The 16,602-nt window shown below is 44.8% G+C and overlaps 1 protein-coding gene across 1 annotated transcript in view; it reads right to left on the reverse strand.

Annotated features, from left to right (window-relative positions):
- Nucleotides 1-16,602, reverse strand: part of ZDHHC15 (zinc finger DHHC-type containing 15) — a 112,312-nt gene that overhangs the window by 74,018 nt on the left and 21,692 nt on the right. The window contains exons 2-3 of the mRNA XM_030209931.1: nt 6,607-6,633; nt 480-574 (exon numbers count right to left, since the gene is read on the reverse strand). Of these exons, the coding sequence (XP_030065791.1) occupies nt 480-574; nt 6,607-6,633 (122 nt within the window). The remainder of the gene's footprint in view (nt 1-479; nt 575-6,606; nt 6,634-16,602) is intronic.

The raw sequence follows: 16,602 nt of genomic DNA on the forward strand, positions 1-16,602 counted from the left end.
TGCGCTACCAGCGATTCACAGACACGGGCTTCCCTCTGCCGCGTGCTTCCTGCCCTAACAGGAAGTTGCATCGGAGAGGGCGGGATGCGGAAGAGCGAACGCTGAAGCCGGCCTGTGTGTGTGTGAATCGCTGACAGCGCAACTGCACACTAATAATCTTAAGTTGGAACTTGGAAGCACCGTGGCAGAAGGACAAAAAAAAAAAACAGAATTGAAGGACTCGCCGGACGGGAGTGGGAGCGGAGGGAAGGGAGCGAGCCAGCTAGGGATGCGGTATTGGTTGGGGACATCAAATGCACCATTCCTGGGTGGGCCTTGGGCAAAAGTGGGTGGGCCTGGGCCCACCCTTGGCTACGCCCCTGCTGCCCAGCCCTCCTCCACCTTCTCCACTACTTAACCCCCTTCCACATTTCTCTCCAAATCTAAACCCCCTTTTCCAGCACTTCTCTCCTTATCAACATCCCTGCTTTCCCTCTTACCTTTTTGTTTGGCTGACAAGGGGGAGTGAAAATGGATTTCCAATACGTCCAGGCGAAAAGCATAAAGACCACATGGAATACTATGAGATAGATAACTAGCAAAAGAGAAAAACAAGTGCTCAGTATCAATCTTTGTCCTTCACCTATTCTAAACGTGCAGCCTAAAATCAGATGGGCTTCAGGAAAGCAGCCGCAGCCCTTCCATACTTCTATGGGTGGCTTAGGCTGCTGCACGGCATCCAACATGCTTCTAATGTAATAACTTGGCCTTCAAGTCCACCTCTGCTGACTGTGGTCAGGGAAGGAATCGGGAGTGTTTCCAGGCTGAGTAGAGGAGCTGCCCATGTTTCCCCATAGGAGGTGATCTACCTTCCTGAAGAGCAATCAGCATGTCAACATCTGTACGAGGCATTTAAACTGAAAGGGCCACTATCTTAGGTGGATGAACAGGAGAGGTAGCAGCTCCCTTCCATGTAGTGCAGTGCGTCAGAGCTCACTATGCATATTCTTTTTTTTTGTCACTGGACTGTACCTTCACATTGTAATACATTTCCTCAATAACTTTATTTCACAATAAATAAAAACAAATGCAACTAAGTCAGTGTCAACGATACATACACTGAACAGACAACATGCACGAGTGGAGGAGTGGCCTAGTGGTTGGGGTGGTGGACTTTGGTCCTGGGGAACTGAGGAACTGAGTTCGATTCCCACTTCAGGCACAGGCAGCTCCTTGTGACTCTGGGCAAGTCACTTAACCCTCCATTGCCCCCATGTAAGCCGCATTGAGCCTGCCATGAGTGGGAAAGCGCGGGGTACAAATGTAACAAAAAAAAAGTAGATACTATTGGAGATTCTACATGGAATGTTGCTACTATTGGAGATTCTACATGGAATGTTGCTATTCCACTAGCAACATTCCATGTAGAAGGCTGCGCAGGCTTCTGTTTCTGTGAGTCTGACGTCCTGCACGGATGTGCAGGACGTCAGACTCACAGAAGCAGAAGCCTGCGCGGCCACATTGCTGATCTGCAAGGACCGACTTCTACATGGAATAGTAGTAGCAACAGTGGAGGAGTGGCCTAGTGGTTAGGGTGGTGGACTTTGGTCCTGGGGAACTGAGTTCGATTCCCACTTCAGGCACAGTGACTCTGGGCAAGTTTAACCCTCCATTGCCCCAGGTACAAATAAGTACCACTTTGAATGTAGTTGCAAAAACCACAGAAAGGCAGTATATCAAGTTCTACATGGAATGTTGCTACTCCACTAGCAACATTCCATGTAGAAGTCAGCCCTTGCAGATCACCAATGTGGCCGCGCAGGCTTCTACATGGAATGTTGCTAGTGGAATAGCAACATTCCATGTAGAATCTCAAATAGTAGCAACAGTGGAGGAGTGGCCTAGTGGTTAGGGTGGTGGACTTTGGTCCTGAGGAACTGAGTTCAATTCCCACTTCAGGCACAGGCAGCTCCTTGTGACTCTGGGCAAGTCACTTAACCCTCCATTGCCCCATGTAAGCCGCATTGAGCCTGCCATGAGTGGGAAAGCGCAGGGTACAAATGTAACAAAAATAAAATAGATACTATTGGAGATTCTACATGGAATGTTGCTATTCTACTAGCAACATTCCATGTAGAAGGCTGCGCAGGCTTCTGTTTCTGTGAGTCTGACGTCCTGCACGTATGTGCAGGACATCAGACTCACAGAAGCAGAAGCCTGCGCGGCCACATTGATGATCTGCAAGGACCGACTTCTACATGGAATGTTGCTAGTGGAATAGCAACATTCCATGTAGAATCTCAAATAGTAGCAACAGTGGAGGAGTGGCCTAGTGGTTAGGGTGGTGGACTTTGGTCCTGGGGAACTGAGGAACTGATTCCCAATTCAGGCACAGGCAGCTCCTTGTGACTCTGGGCAAGTCACTTAACCCTCCATTGCCCCATGTAAGCCGCATTGAGCCTGCCATGAGTGGGAAAGCGCGGGGTACAAATGTAACAAAAATAAATAGATACTACTGGAGATTCTACATGGAATGTTGCTACTATTGGAGATTCTACATGGAATGTTGCTATTCCACTAGCAACATTCCATGCAGAAGGCTACGCAGGCTTCTGTTTCTGTGAGTCTGACGTCCTGCACGTACGTGCAGGATGTCAGACTCACAGAAGCAGAAGCCTGCGCAGCCACACTGGTGATCTGCAAGGGCCGACTTCTACATGGAATGTTGCTAGTGGAATAGCAACATTCCATGTAGAATCTCAAATAGTAGCAACAGTGGAGGAGTGGCCTAGTGGTTAGGGTGGTGGACTTTGGTCCTGGGGAACTGAGGAACTGAGTTCGATTCCCACTTCAGGCGCAGGCAGCTCCTTGTGACTCTGGGCAAGTCACTTAACCCTCCATTGCCCCATGTAAGCCGCATTGAGCCTGCCATGAGTGGGAAAGCGCGGGGTACAAATGTAACAAAAAAAAAGTAGATACTATTGGAGATTCTACATGGAATGTTGCTACTATTGGAGATTCTACATGGAATGTTGCTATTCCACTAGCAACATTCCATGTAGAAGGCTGCGCAGGCTTCTGTTTCTGTGAGTCTGACGTCCTGCACGGATGTGCAGGACGTCAGACTCACAGAAGCAGAAGCCTGCGCGGCCACATTGCTGATCTGCAAGGACCGACTTCTACATGGAATAGTAGTAGCAACAGTGGAGGAGTGGCCTAGTGGTTAGGGTGGTGGACTTTGGTCCTGGGGAACTGAGTTCGATTCCCACTTCAGGCACAGTGACTCTGGGCAAGTTTAACCCTCCATTGCCCCAGGTACAAATAAGTACCACTTTGAATGTAGTTGCAAAAACCACAGAAAGGCAGTATATCAAGTTCTACATGGAATGTTGCTACTCCACTAGCAACATTCCATGTAGAAGTCAGCCCTTGCAGATCACCAATGTGGCCGCGCAGGCTTCTACATGGAATGTTGCTAGTGGAATAGCAACATTCCATGTAGAATCTCAAATAGTAGCAACAGTGGAGGAGTGGCCTAGTGGTTAGGGTGGTGGACTTTGGTCCTGAGGAACTGAGTTCGATTCCCACTTCAGGCACAGGCAGCTCCTTGTGACTCTGGGCAAGTCACTTAACCCTCCATTGCCCCATGTAAGCCGCATTGAGCCTGCCATGAGTGGGAAAGCGCAGGGTACAAATGTAACAAAAATAAAATAGATACTATTGGAGATTCTACATGGAATGTTGCTATTCTACTAGCAACATTCCATGTAGAAGGCTGCGCAGGCTTCTGTTTCTGTGAGTCTGACGTCCTGCACGTATGTGCAGGACATCAGACTCACAGAAGCAGAAGCCTGCGCGGCCACATTGATGATCTGCAAGGACCGACTTCTACATGGAATGTTGCTAGTGGAATAGCAACATTCCATGTAGAATCTCAAATAGTAGCAACAGTGGAGGAGTGGCCTAGTGGTTAGGGTGGTGGACTTTGGTCCTGGGGAACTGAGGAACTGATTCCCAATTCAGGCACAGGCAGCTCCTTGTGACTCTGGGCAAGTCACTTAACCCTCCATTGCCCCATGTAAGCCGCATTGAGCCTGCCATGAGTGGGAAAGCGCGGGGTACAAATGTAACAAAAATAAAATAGATACTACTGGAGATTCTACATGGAATGTTGCTACTATTGGAGATTCTACATGGAATGTTGCTATTCCACTAGCAACATTCCATGCAGAAGGCTACGCAGGCTTCTGTTTCTGTGAGTCTGACGTCCTGCACGTACGTGCAGGATGTCAGACTCACAGAAGCAGAAGCCTGCGCGGCCACACTGGTGATCTGCAAGGGCCGACTTCTACATGGAATGTTGCTAGTGGAATAGCAACATTCCATGTAGAATCTCAAATAGTAGCAACAGTGGAGGAGTGGCCTAGTGGTTAGTGCAGTGGACGCTGATACTGGGGAACTGAGTTCAATTCCCACTTCAGGCACAGGCAGCTCCTTGTGACTCTGGGCAAGTCACTTAACCCTCCATTGCCCCATGGAAGCCACATTGAGCCTGCCATGAGTGGGAAAGCGCAGGGTACAAATGCAACAAAAATAAAATAAATGGTTATTGCTTCTTCATTGGTTTAACAGCCAAACATTGTTCTTCTATCCTTTTTCTCTACCTCATATTCGAAGTTCGAGACTTTCCTATTTGCAGAAGCCTTGCGATTGTGTCTCTCCCTTCCTTTTGTGGCCCAAACCCCACTACATTGTTTTAGACTTGTAAACCGCATAGTCACTTTCACAGACAAACTGCGGTATAGCAAGTACCGAGAATAAATAAATAATGCTAGTATTCTATAACGAAAAGTAGGCGCTCACTTTCCTTAATAGAACAGGCTCCAATCAGGCATTGTCTAGGCAGCCCTTTAGAGAACTGCCTTTCTGACGCCAACAAGGTGAGAAACGAAAATAAATAATGTTACTATAAGGGGTCATTTTAATACACGACACCAACGTCCAAGCAGCAATATAGACGCATCTGCGCTTTTATACAACAGACTCCCTAACAAGCCCCAACAGCATTCAAATGCCAACACAAAAATGTATACCTGCTTCAAAAGCTGGTTACAAGTGCATTTATGTACCTCAAGCATGTACCCACCCCACTTCATAAAATGCACACATTCACTGCAACTCACCTTCGCTACGCCCAAACTTATGCCCCCTGGCGTGTGCATATGTATGTGTGCCTTTCTGCATGTAAAACTGGACTGACGTGCAGATAAATCATTCCCAAATGACCCCCTAAATCTATGTTCCTGTAATGAAGGACATGAAGTCTGACATTTGTTTAACTGGATATCCTACACATCTGGTATATGAATCATTTCTCCCGTAAACACAAAATGGGAGAAACACTTCAACATCTGGCCCTTAAAGTTTCTTCGCCGACAGCAAGCAGGGTCATGAACACAGGACTGGATCCATTAAAGACCAGAGGCCTTCGGTAATAAGAGGATGTATACATGTGTCTGATGCAACACTATCATACTGCACCTCAGTGTCCTTCGTATGACACAGGATCTCTTCCTCGAGGAGTAGGATATGGAGTCTCTTACTCTGGTGTTTGGAAACAGCCAACACTGCGCATTCTGAGCAAGTCCTTCCCACACTCAGATGCTAACTTTCTTTTTCTGGAATTTTTTCATGAGAAGTGTGGCACCACAGTGTAAACAGTGGGTCTGTCATGTAGAGAATAACACGGGGATAGGGACCCACAGTAACCGCGGGGATGGGGACGGGGACAGAGCCTGTGAGGACGGGGGACAAATCTGTCCCCATGTCACTTTCTACTTTGAAGCCTGTTAATGAACTGGACTGTTATTTATGTTTGTTTGACGCAGACGACAATATATTTACTTTTTGGAAAAACATGCTGGCCTCAACTAGCAAAATTTGCATGGGGGATCCTATACATCCTGCTACCAGCACATCTTCTAAGAAGACATCTTTTATTGCAGGAAGGACTGTGGAAGACAGGAGAGCTAGACTGAATCCTGAAATTGTTGACTTCTTATTCATCCACAGATTTAAAAAATCTTAACAGTGCTACATAGGGTGTATTTCTCCCCTCTAGGGCATACAGAACGGGTTGTATTTTGTACCCCTGGACATTTTAACAGGGTGGATCAGGATTCCTTGGGGTAGTAGAAGTCAGCTATCGTTGGGGTTGGAAGGGTAGAAAGCAGTGACAGTGGGACAGAACCTGCGGGGACAGAGACAGGGCCAGTGGGGACAGGACAGGGATGGAGACGGGGCCTGTGGGGACGGAGACAGAACCCACGGAGATGGGGGCGGGGACAAATTTTGTCCCTGTGTCATTCTCTACTTTCACGGATGGCCATGCGTGTATAGTAACAAGGGAGCACTGCCTGCCACAAATGCCAAATGTGGTGGGAATAAAGAGGATGCAAGGTTGCAATTCAGGAACCCAACCGGTACTGAAAGTCAGACCTGCTTTGGTTCTGCCAGTACCTGTTCAACAGGTTTATTCACGGCATCAGAAACATCGGGACACTCATTTCCCAAAGGTTTGAAAGGTAAAGTAAAGAAATTGACAGAAAAGTGCAAAGATTTGCTTACCTCTCTCCTCAGGGTTGGTCAATGTCACTGCAAAAGAAAGAAAGGAACAGGTTTACACGGTGATTTCTGGAAACTGTGCGGACTATTTCAGTGGCAGTTCAGAGCAAGGCATCCAGCCAAACTTGCAGCTTTGGAGTGGAGGAATAGCCTAATGGTTAGTGCAGTGGGCTGAGAGCCTGGGGAACTGGGTTCAATTTCACTTAACCCTCCATTGCCCCAGGTACAAAAACTTAGATTGTGAGCCCACTAGAGACAGAGAAAGTACCTGCATATAATACATGTAAACTTCTGTATCACAGATTGTACCACAGAAAGGCAGTATATCAAATCCCAATACCCCTTAACTGGCTCCTGTTTCCCGTGTATACGGACGGAATGTACTTCTTATTTCTTCAAGCTCAGCAGAGCAAGAAACAAGATCCCTGGGGTGGTAACTCAGGGGTTTTTCAGAAGCTTAGGAAGAAGGGGGAAGCCAGGGCAGATCTACAGCACATTTGCATAAAGATACATAACAATTTCTGTTGCTTAATATTCATCACCGCCACCATTTTTATTGAAATCTTTTTCTATTTTTTAGATTTATTTTTATTAATTCTGCAAAAATATTTTGCGAGTGAAAAAACTTGCAATAGAACAATAGAAGTCCAAGGAAAAACAGAAAAGCAATATAGCTTTCAAAAACACCTAAAATAAATACATTATCAAACCTTGACTCCAACACACCAAAAGCTAGGAGAAGGAAAGGAAAAACAAAAAGGAAATTCTAGAATAATCTAGCATTACGAAGCAACTGAATTACATGATGGCCCACAACCTTCACCCCCCCCAACCACTCAACACCAGGAAGAACATAAGAATAGCCATACTGGGTCAGACCAATGGTCCATCTAGCCCAGTATCCTGCTCCCAACTGTGCCCAATTCAGGTCACAAGTACCTGACAGAATCCCAAATAGAAGCGAGATTCATGGTACAAGGGACAAGCAGTGGTTTTCCACATGTCTATATCAAAAGCAGACTATAGACTTTTCCTCCAGAACTTGCCCAAACCTTTTTTAAACCCAGATACACTAACCACTGATATTACATCCTCTGGAAATAAGTTCTAGAGTCTACCTATTCGCTGAGTGAAAAAACATTTCCTTCCGTTCGTTCCACGTAATTTCCCTTTCCCTTTCCCTAGTCTTTGTACTTTTTGAAAGAGTAAAAAAATTGATTAATGTTTACTCGTTCTAAACCACTCAGTATTTTGTAGACCTATATCATATCCCCCCCTTCCAAGCAGAAGAGTCATAACCTATTAAGCTTTTTCCCATATGAGAGGCGTTCCATCCCCTTAATCATTTTGGTCGCCCTTCTTTAAACCTTTTCTAATTCTGCTATATTTTTTTTAAGATACGGCAACCAAAATTGTACTCAAGGTGTGCTCGCAAGGTGTGGAGCAATATACAGGCATTTTAATATTCTTTGTCTTATTTTCTGTTCCTTTCCTAATAATTTCTAGCATTCTGTTTGCTTTTTTTTTTTGGCCACCGCCACACACTGAGCAGAAGATTTCAGTGTAATGTCCACAATGACACCTAGATCTTTTTCTTGGGGGCTGACTTCTAGCATCAAATAACTATGATCTGGACTATCCTTCCCAACGTGCATCACTTCGCACTTGTCTACATTAAATTTGATCTGCCATTTGGATGCCCAGTTTTCCAACTTCCTAAGGTCTTCCTGCAATTTTTCCACAATCCTCATGTGTTTTAACAACTTTGAATAGTTTTGTGTCGTCTGCAAATTTAATCACCTCACTCATCGTTCCCATTTCTAGATGTTAAATAGCACCGGTCCCAGTACAGATCCCTGTGGCACTCCACTAGTCACCCTCCTCCACTGATAGAAAAGCCATTTAACCCCACCCTGTCCCCTTTCAACTTCATCCTATGCCCCTTCATTCTTCAGCTTCCTTTCAATTGAAAGAGACTTGCCTCCTACTCCTACTATTTAGCGTTTCTATGGCGCTACAAGGCGTACGCAGCGCTGCACAAACATAGAAGAAAGACAGTCCCTGCTCAAACAGCTTACAATCTAATAGACAAAAAAATAAAGACATACCACACATCTCCTCTCTCCCGCCTTTCTTCCAAAGTATACATGTTGAGATCTTTACATCTGTCCTCTTAGGCTTAATGATAAAAACCACTGACCATTTTAGTAGCCGCCATCTGGACCAACTCCATCCTGTTTATATTCTTTTGAAGGTGCGGTTTCCAGAACAGTACATAGTACTCTAAATGGGGTCTCACCAGATACTTATATAAAGGCACTATCACTTATTTTTTCCTGCTGGCCATTCATCTCCCTATGTACCCAAACATCCTTCTGGCTTTTGGTGTTGCCTTTTCTACTTGTTTGGTCACCTTAAGATCATCAAATAAGATCACACCCAAGTTCTGCTCTTCTTCCATATACAAAAGTACATCATCTTCTACATTGTACCGCTCCTTTGGTATTTGCAGCCCAAATGCCTAACCCTGCATTTTCTCGCATTAAATCTTAGCTATAAATTCTAAACCACTTTTCAAGCTTCTCTAGATCAGTGGCGTAGCCAGACCTGACATTTTGGGTGGGCCCAGAGCTAATATGGGTGGGCACTATGTATACAGGTATGAAAAGTGTTTCTTGGGATAATGCCTTTGAATGCACTTGATGATTGAATTACTACTACTACTTATTTCTATAGTGCTACTAGACGTACACAGCGCTGTACACTTGAACATGAAGAGACAGTCCTTGCTCGACAGAGCTTACAATCTAATTAGGACAGACAAACAAGAGATAAGGGAATATTGAAGTGAGGATGATAAAATAAGGATTCTGAAAAATTGAGTAAGGGTTAGGAGTAAAAAGCAGCATCAAAAAGGTGGGCTTTTAGCTTAGATTTGAAGACAGCCAGAGATGGAGTTTGACAGAGTGAATGCACTTATAAGTCAATATACACACATATATTCAATCCTACTCTATTTCAGAGAACTCAGTTATGAATTTCATATAGAAAAGGAACAGCATAGTTACTCCCATCATCAAGGAATTCAACTTCTGAAGTCTAGGGACAAGTAGAAAATCCTTTAATTTTCTATTTTGAAGAAATGTCTTTCCTTCCATGTACGTTTTGTTTGATAGCATCATAGTCCCTGAATACATACGGTTTTGCTGATGTGATCTACAGGTATATCCAGGCATTGCATAATTTAAAATTTTGACATCAGTTACCTCGTTAAGCTTTGCACAAACCGTTTTTTTTGTTTAAAAGAACACGTGGAGAACATCTGAATTTAGTACCCACACCTAGCACCAAATAAAACAGTAACCGGGCCAGGAGATCCAGGTGGAATGCCTGACTCCCTCACCCCATCAAGAGCAGCACAATCTGGTGAGGCCTTACATCAGTACGTCCATCACCCATTCTGCCCACCCCTACCACTCCAGTCACTACTTACAGAAAAGGTCCGTATGTGCATCTCGATGTCCCTCCTGCTGGCTGCTGCCCGTGCTTTTGCTGAGGTTCGACATGTTCGGCGGCTTTGGAGGGGGGACAGGGAGGGAGAGGAGGCGGCCGTGTACAAATCCGCGCGTCCTTTGAAAGGTTTTGCTAACTGAAGCCCAGAAAAGAAGAGGCGACGCGCTGCTGAAAAACCGTCCTGAGCGCTGAGAGCGTCGCCAGCGCCTATGACTGAGTGCCGGTGCTGCGGGAGCGGAGCGGGCAGTGTTGAGGCGCGCCGCGCGGGGCCTAAGACCGGCCCTGTCCACCACGGCCCGCGATAGCAGCGCCAGCGATACTGCGCCTCTGGCAGAAGCTGGAAGACTTTCCTGTGCGCCACGGTGGCGCCTTTCTGTGCATGGGGAGGGGGGGATTCAGGCAAGGCAAGGCGCTTCTGACTGCAGTGCAGGCTGCATGTGGATGAGCGAGAGCCACAGCTGAAAGGCTGTGTACTCCCACTGTTAACCTGCGCCTGTATCAGGATAAATTGGGGGGGCCTGAGCTCAGATTGGGTGGGCCTGGGCCCATCCAGGCCCACCCATAGCTACGCCCCTGCTCTAGATCCCTCTTCATGTTATCTATATCATCAAGGGTGTCTACAATATTGAAGATTTTGATGTCATTTGCAAAGAGGTCAAACTTTCCAGAAAGCCCTTCTGCAATATTGCTCATAAAAATGTTAAGAAAAGCCAGATCAGGGACCAATTCCTACGGCACACCACTGGTAACAAATCCCTATCCTCCACGAGAACTCCATTTACTACTACCCTTTGTCACGTTCCACTCAAACAGTTTCTAAAGAGTCCGTCACTTTAGGGCACTGAATTTATTTATAAGTCACCTATGTGGAACTGTGTCAAAGGCTTTGCCAAAATCTAAGTACACCACATCCAGTGCTTTCCCTCAATCCAACCGTCTGGTCACCCAGTCAAAGAAATTAATATTATTTGTCTAAGACCAACCTCTAGCAAAACCATGCTTCCTCTGGTCCTGGAAACCACTGGACTCCAGAAAACTCACTATCCCTTGTTTTAGAAACATTTCCATTACATTATTCACCACAGAGGTCAGAATAAGTGGCCTGTAGCTTCCAACCTCCTCCTTACTTCCACTTTTGTGGAGAGGGACCACATCTGACTCTAAGAGGCACTGAAAATGACAGGCAGCGGATCCGCCAGAACTTTCCTAAGTTCCTTCAGTACCCTCAGATATATCCCATTCAGCCCCATCGTTTCATCTGTCTTCAGTTTAGCCTGCTTCTCACGAACATGGTCTTCTGAAAATCATTCAAGATCTTCATTTCTATTTACGTTTGTCTTCTGTGGTCCTACTCCTGGCCCTTCATCTGTGAACACAGGATAGAAATATTTCTTAAACAATTCTGCTTTATCCTTATCAAACTCTACATATTTCTTCCCTTCACTTCTAAGCCTTACAATGCCACTTTTGCACTTCTTCCTATCACTAATGTATATAAAAAATGTCTTGTCCAACTATTTTACCATATTGGCTATTTTTTCTTCTATTTACATCTTTGCTTTCCTGACTACTTTACCAGCTTCTCTTAGCTCTTTCACCAGAGTCGCCACAGTGGGGCCAAGTTAAAGAATGGGATGATGTTCCAATAACGTTAAGAAGGCTGGAAGTCCCATTCAATGCCACTGCGTTCACTTCATCCACCTCCACAGGGGTGCCTCCAACCACACAACTCGCAACACCAACAGGATTCCCAAGCTATCCGCTTTAGTTGTCTGCAGCTACATCCTCGACACTTGCCAGTTCCACAAGCAGCGACACCACAGAGCCCACACTCAGCATCACAGAGTGATCAGAGTGATTGCGTGACACCTCCTCTCCCAGCAGCACAAACCTCCTTCCCCACCCCCAACAGCTGCAGCAGGACATCCAGCCCCTGTCTCCATAGAAGTGTGGCTAAGGTATCTGTCAGTCTTCAGCTACTACTACTTAACATTTCTAGAGCGCTACTAGGGTTACGCAGCGCTGTACAGATTAACAAAAAAGGACAGTCCCTGCTTCAAGGAGTTTACAATCTAATGGGCGAAATGTCAAGTTGGGGCAGTCTAGATTTCCTGAAAAGAGGTATGGTGGTTAGGTGCCGAAGGCAACATTGAAGAGGTGGGCTTTGAGCAAGGCTTTGAAGATGGGCAGGGAGGGGGCTTGGTGTATGGGCTCAGGGAGTTTATTCCAGGCATGGGGTGAGGCGAGGCAGAAAGGGCGGAGCCTGGAGTTGGCGGTGGTGGAGAAGGGTACTGAAAGGAGGGATTTGTCTTGAGAACGGAGGTTCCGGGTAGGAATGTAGGGGGAGATGAGGGTAGAGAGGTAAGGAGGGGCCGTAGATCGAGTGCATTTGTAGGTTAATAGGAGAAGCTTAAACTGTATGCGGTACCTGATCGGAAGCCAGTGAAGTGACTTGAGGAGAGGGGTGATATGAGTGTACCGGTCCAGGCGGAAGATAAGACGTGCAGCAGAGTTCTGAACGGACTGCTGTTGGTACAGTAGCATCAGAAGAGCAAGATCTGACTCTATCTGTACTTTCTGAAGATCCAGTTCAATTAAAGGAAAGGAAACAGACAGTAAGGTAAAGAAACCGTGAATGGACACCAGCACCCACCAGCTCATGCTGCCATCTTGACTCCTCCTTCCATTTTTAAATCTAAATTTCTGCAACATTTTCCCATACCTTTGTGGCGTACGCCTGGATAATTCTTTTTTTCAAAAACTTGCTTTCTCCATTTCAATTTTTTCTCTTTGTTTTCATTCATTTCTCTTTTGTCATTCTCGCTATAGCCTGTCACTGGCCAGTGGAAACAAAATGATGGATGTCAACTTCTGTAAGATTGAAGACTGTCAGATGAAATAGTATTGGAAAACAAAGAGGTGAAGGATACAAGAGCGAAGGTGGGAAGGGAAGAAAAGAGGATGTGTACTTATGTACTTATGATGAAGCTACAAAGTAGTAAATTTAATATGAATTGGAGAAAATTTTTCTTCACTCAACATGTAATTAAACTCGAATCCATTGCCAGAGAATGTGGCAAAGGTAGTTAGCTTAGCCTTAGCAGGGTTTAAAAAAGGTCTGGACGGCTTCCTAAAGGAAAAGTCCATAGACTATTATTAAATTGACTTAGGAAAATCCACTGCTTATTTCTGGAATAAGCAGCATAAAATGTATTGAATTTTTCGGGATCTTGCCAGGTATTTGTGACCTGGATTGACCGCTGTTGGAAACAGGATGCTGGGCTTGATGGACCTTTGGTCTGTCCCAGTGTGGCAATACTTATGTACTTATATGTGTTCAGGTGGAAGGTTAGGATACAGGTTTGAGTAGAGAGGGATGAAATATTAGAGGAAGAAAAGAGCCTGAAAGGAGCCTGAGAGGAAGAAAAGAGCCTGAAAGAAGCCTGAGAGGAAGGGAGATTGGGCGTCCAAATGGAAGATGACATTTAATTTGAGCAAGAGCAAAGTGATGCATATAGAGAAGAGGAAACCAAACTATGGCTACATGATGCAAGACTCCACATTAGGTGTCACCGCCCAGGAAAATGATTTAGGTGTCATTGTTGATGATAAGTTGAAATCCTTTGCTCAATGTGCAATGGCGACCAAGACAGTAAATAGAATGTTAGGAATTAGGACAGGAATGGAGAACAAAACTGAGAATAATATAATGTATTTGTACTGCTCCATGGAAAGTGGCTACTAATGCCAAAGCTATGTCTAAAAGGCACTCCCTTTGTGCACCAGCCCCTCCTTTACTCCCTGTAATTATAGTATATACAAGTCATCGATTCGGCACATTGTGTGCTGTGCCAGAGAAGGTACAATTTGCCCACACTGCTCCGAATGGATTGGCAAAAAACTCCTGCCACATCTTCTGAATTATGTGTACATCATTCCATGTGTAGAAAGCAGTGTGACACCCAATACTGCCCCCCCCCTCCCTGGAACATCTGCTTTAAAAAAAAAAAAAAAAGAAAATTGAATATTGCATTTAACATTACAAGTATCAACTTGACAAGAAAAACACCACAACACCTGCTTTATACACATATAAAGACATAAGTAGGATCACTCCTTGTATATACACTTTCAAACGTGTATATGGGATGGGAAGGGAAGTAGTAATGCAAGGTGAGTTACATTCAGGTGCAGCAGGCAATTTTCTGTCCATGGAGGGTTTACAATCCAAGTTATACATAAGACTATGGAGGATTAAGTGACTTGCTCAAGATCACAAGCAGTCAAAGTGGGATTTGAACTCTGGCTTCCCTGTTTCTTGTCCTGCTGCTCTAACCATTAGGCTACTCCTACACGACTGGATATGAAATACCTTTCCAAAATATCCTGCTGTGATGTTATACACAGATCTGTGCTTATATTTATGCTTTCTGCACAGGTGATGTTGTACATATGACTTTTACTGCAGTGAGAAAGCTCTCTACAGAATAAGAATGTTTCTCACCATGCTACAACAGATGAGTGAAATTGATATTTTTTTCTTTTTTTGATTCTCCCTGGCTGTACTTCACCTTTCTTCTGTGTTGTGTTATCATGAGACTGTTGTCCCAGACCTTCCTTTGGAACAGATCACCACAGGGATCCTATGCTTTTATACACGTATAAAGCAAGCATTCCCATGGACAGAGTTGGGTACAGTTTAGGATTTGCACCTGCAGGTCTGATGCTGTTGGTTGTGCATATAAGCCATGATTTTAAAAGGCAAGGTATACGTCGAACTTTCGCTTTCTAAAACTCCACTTTTTGCATTGATACCAGCCACATCCAATTATTTGGCTGGTTCTAAAGCCATCTCCACTATGTCCAGGAGCAGAGGAGTGTTTCGGCTAAATTACAGCTCATGGGAAGTTTCCATGTGGCTCTTTGGTGGTGAGCTGAGTTCCAGTGGTGGCAAAAGTGGCACCGCCTATTCGGAATTAATGGCGTCACTGAACCTCCAAGGAACCTACTTGTCAGACCCACCCTCCGGCCCAACGGTTTGCCCATTCCTGAGAGAGGCAGAGCTTTAGATACTGGTTGGTATGTGCAGCATCACGAAAATGAGAAGGCAATCTGCTACAGGTTAATGATGTCTTGCAGCTGCTTAATGGCATCATTAAAGAATCAACATCTCTCATCTTTCACAGTTCTGGTCGCCTCATCTCAAAAAAGATATTAAGGAATTGGAGAAGGTGCAGAGAAGGACGACGAAAATGATAAAAGGGATGGGACGACAACTACCTTATGAGGAGAGGTTAAGAAGGCTAGGATTCTTTAGCCTGGAGAAAAGGCGGCTGAGGGGTGATATGATAGAGGTCTACAAAATAATGAGTGGGGTAGAGCGGACAGATGTGAAGCGTTTGTTTACGCTTTCTAACAATAATAGAACTAGGGGACACAAGATGAAATTAGAATGTGGTAGGTTTAAAACAAATCGGAGAAAGTTTTTCTTTACTCAGCGCGTGGTTAGACTCTGGAACTCACTGCCGGAGAAGGGAGTGACAGCAGCTGGCCTTGCTGAGTTTAAAGGGGGTCTGGACAGGTCCCTGAAGGAAAAGTCCATTGATCGTTATTAAATTTTGGGGTTTTGCCAGGTTCTTGGGGCCTGGATTGGCCACTGTCGGAGCCAGAGTGCTGGGCTTGATGGACCTTTCGTCTTTTCCCAGCATGGCAGTGCTTATGTACTTATGTACATTTCCTGTCTGACTTGCTCTGATAATCAACTGAGCGTGTATAATCAGCAATTTCCTTATTAATATAAGAAATACTCACTGTCTTTGCGGGGGGAGGGGGGGAGAACAAGTGGCTAGCTGAAAGAAAATACACGAGTAGAAAGAGTATTTTAGGTCTGGTGATAAACTGCAAATCTGGAGCTCCCAGGGGTTGTCTTTACACCGAAAGGAGGCTCGGCAGCTGCCTTTAACTGAAGCAGCCATGAGAAGCTGGATCAAAGAACTAAATAGTGAAATAACATCAGTAAAGACCGAGGTGCTAGAGATCGTGAGAGCCGTTAGGCATGATATTATAGATCCAAAAGACCAAACTGAAGATGTCAAACAGAAAATATCTATCTGAAGTGCAAAAAAAAAAAATAATCAGAGCATAAGGATACAGTAAAGAAGGAACTAACAAGTTAAAAAAAAAATTAAAGACTTGCAAAACTCAATGTGGAGTAATTTGCCCAAAAGTGGCATTTATATCAATTGTGAGGAGGTAATGCAAAAGTTTGTTTCTCTGTCCTTACCACGAACAAGGCAGCTGAAAGTCCTCATTAAAGGTTGAAAGAGTGTATAGATCGCTCAGTCCGTAGACACACAACGAATCAAGAGACCTTCCTTCTATGTCTCCAGAACTATGCAAACAAAACTATGCTAACGGATCAAGTGTACGCACTGGGACCAATCAGGTTAGATTTCAAGATAAAAATCCATAAAGCTATATTTAACT

This window comes from Microcaecilia unicolor, chromosome 7, assembly GCF_901765095.1.
Source record: "Microcaecilia unicolor chromosome 7, aMicUni1.1, whole genome shotgun sequence".
Classification (NCBI taxonomy): Eukaryota; Metazoa; Chordata; class Amphibia; order Gymnophiona; family Siphonopidae; genus Microcaecilia; species Microcaecilia unicolor.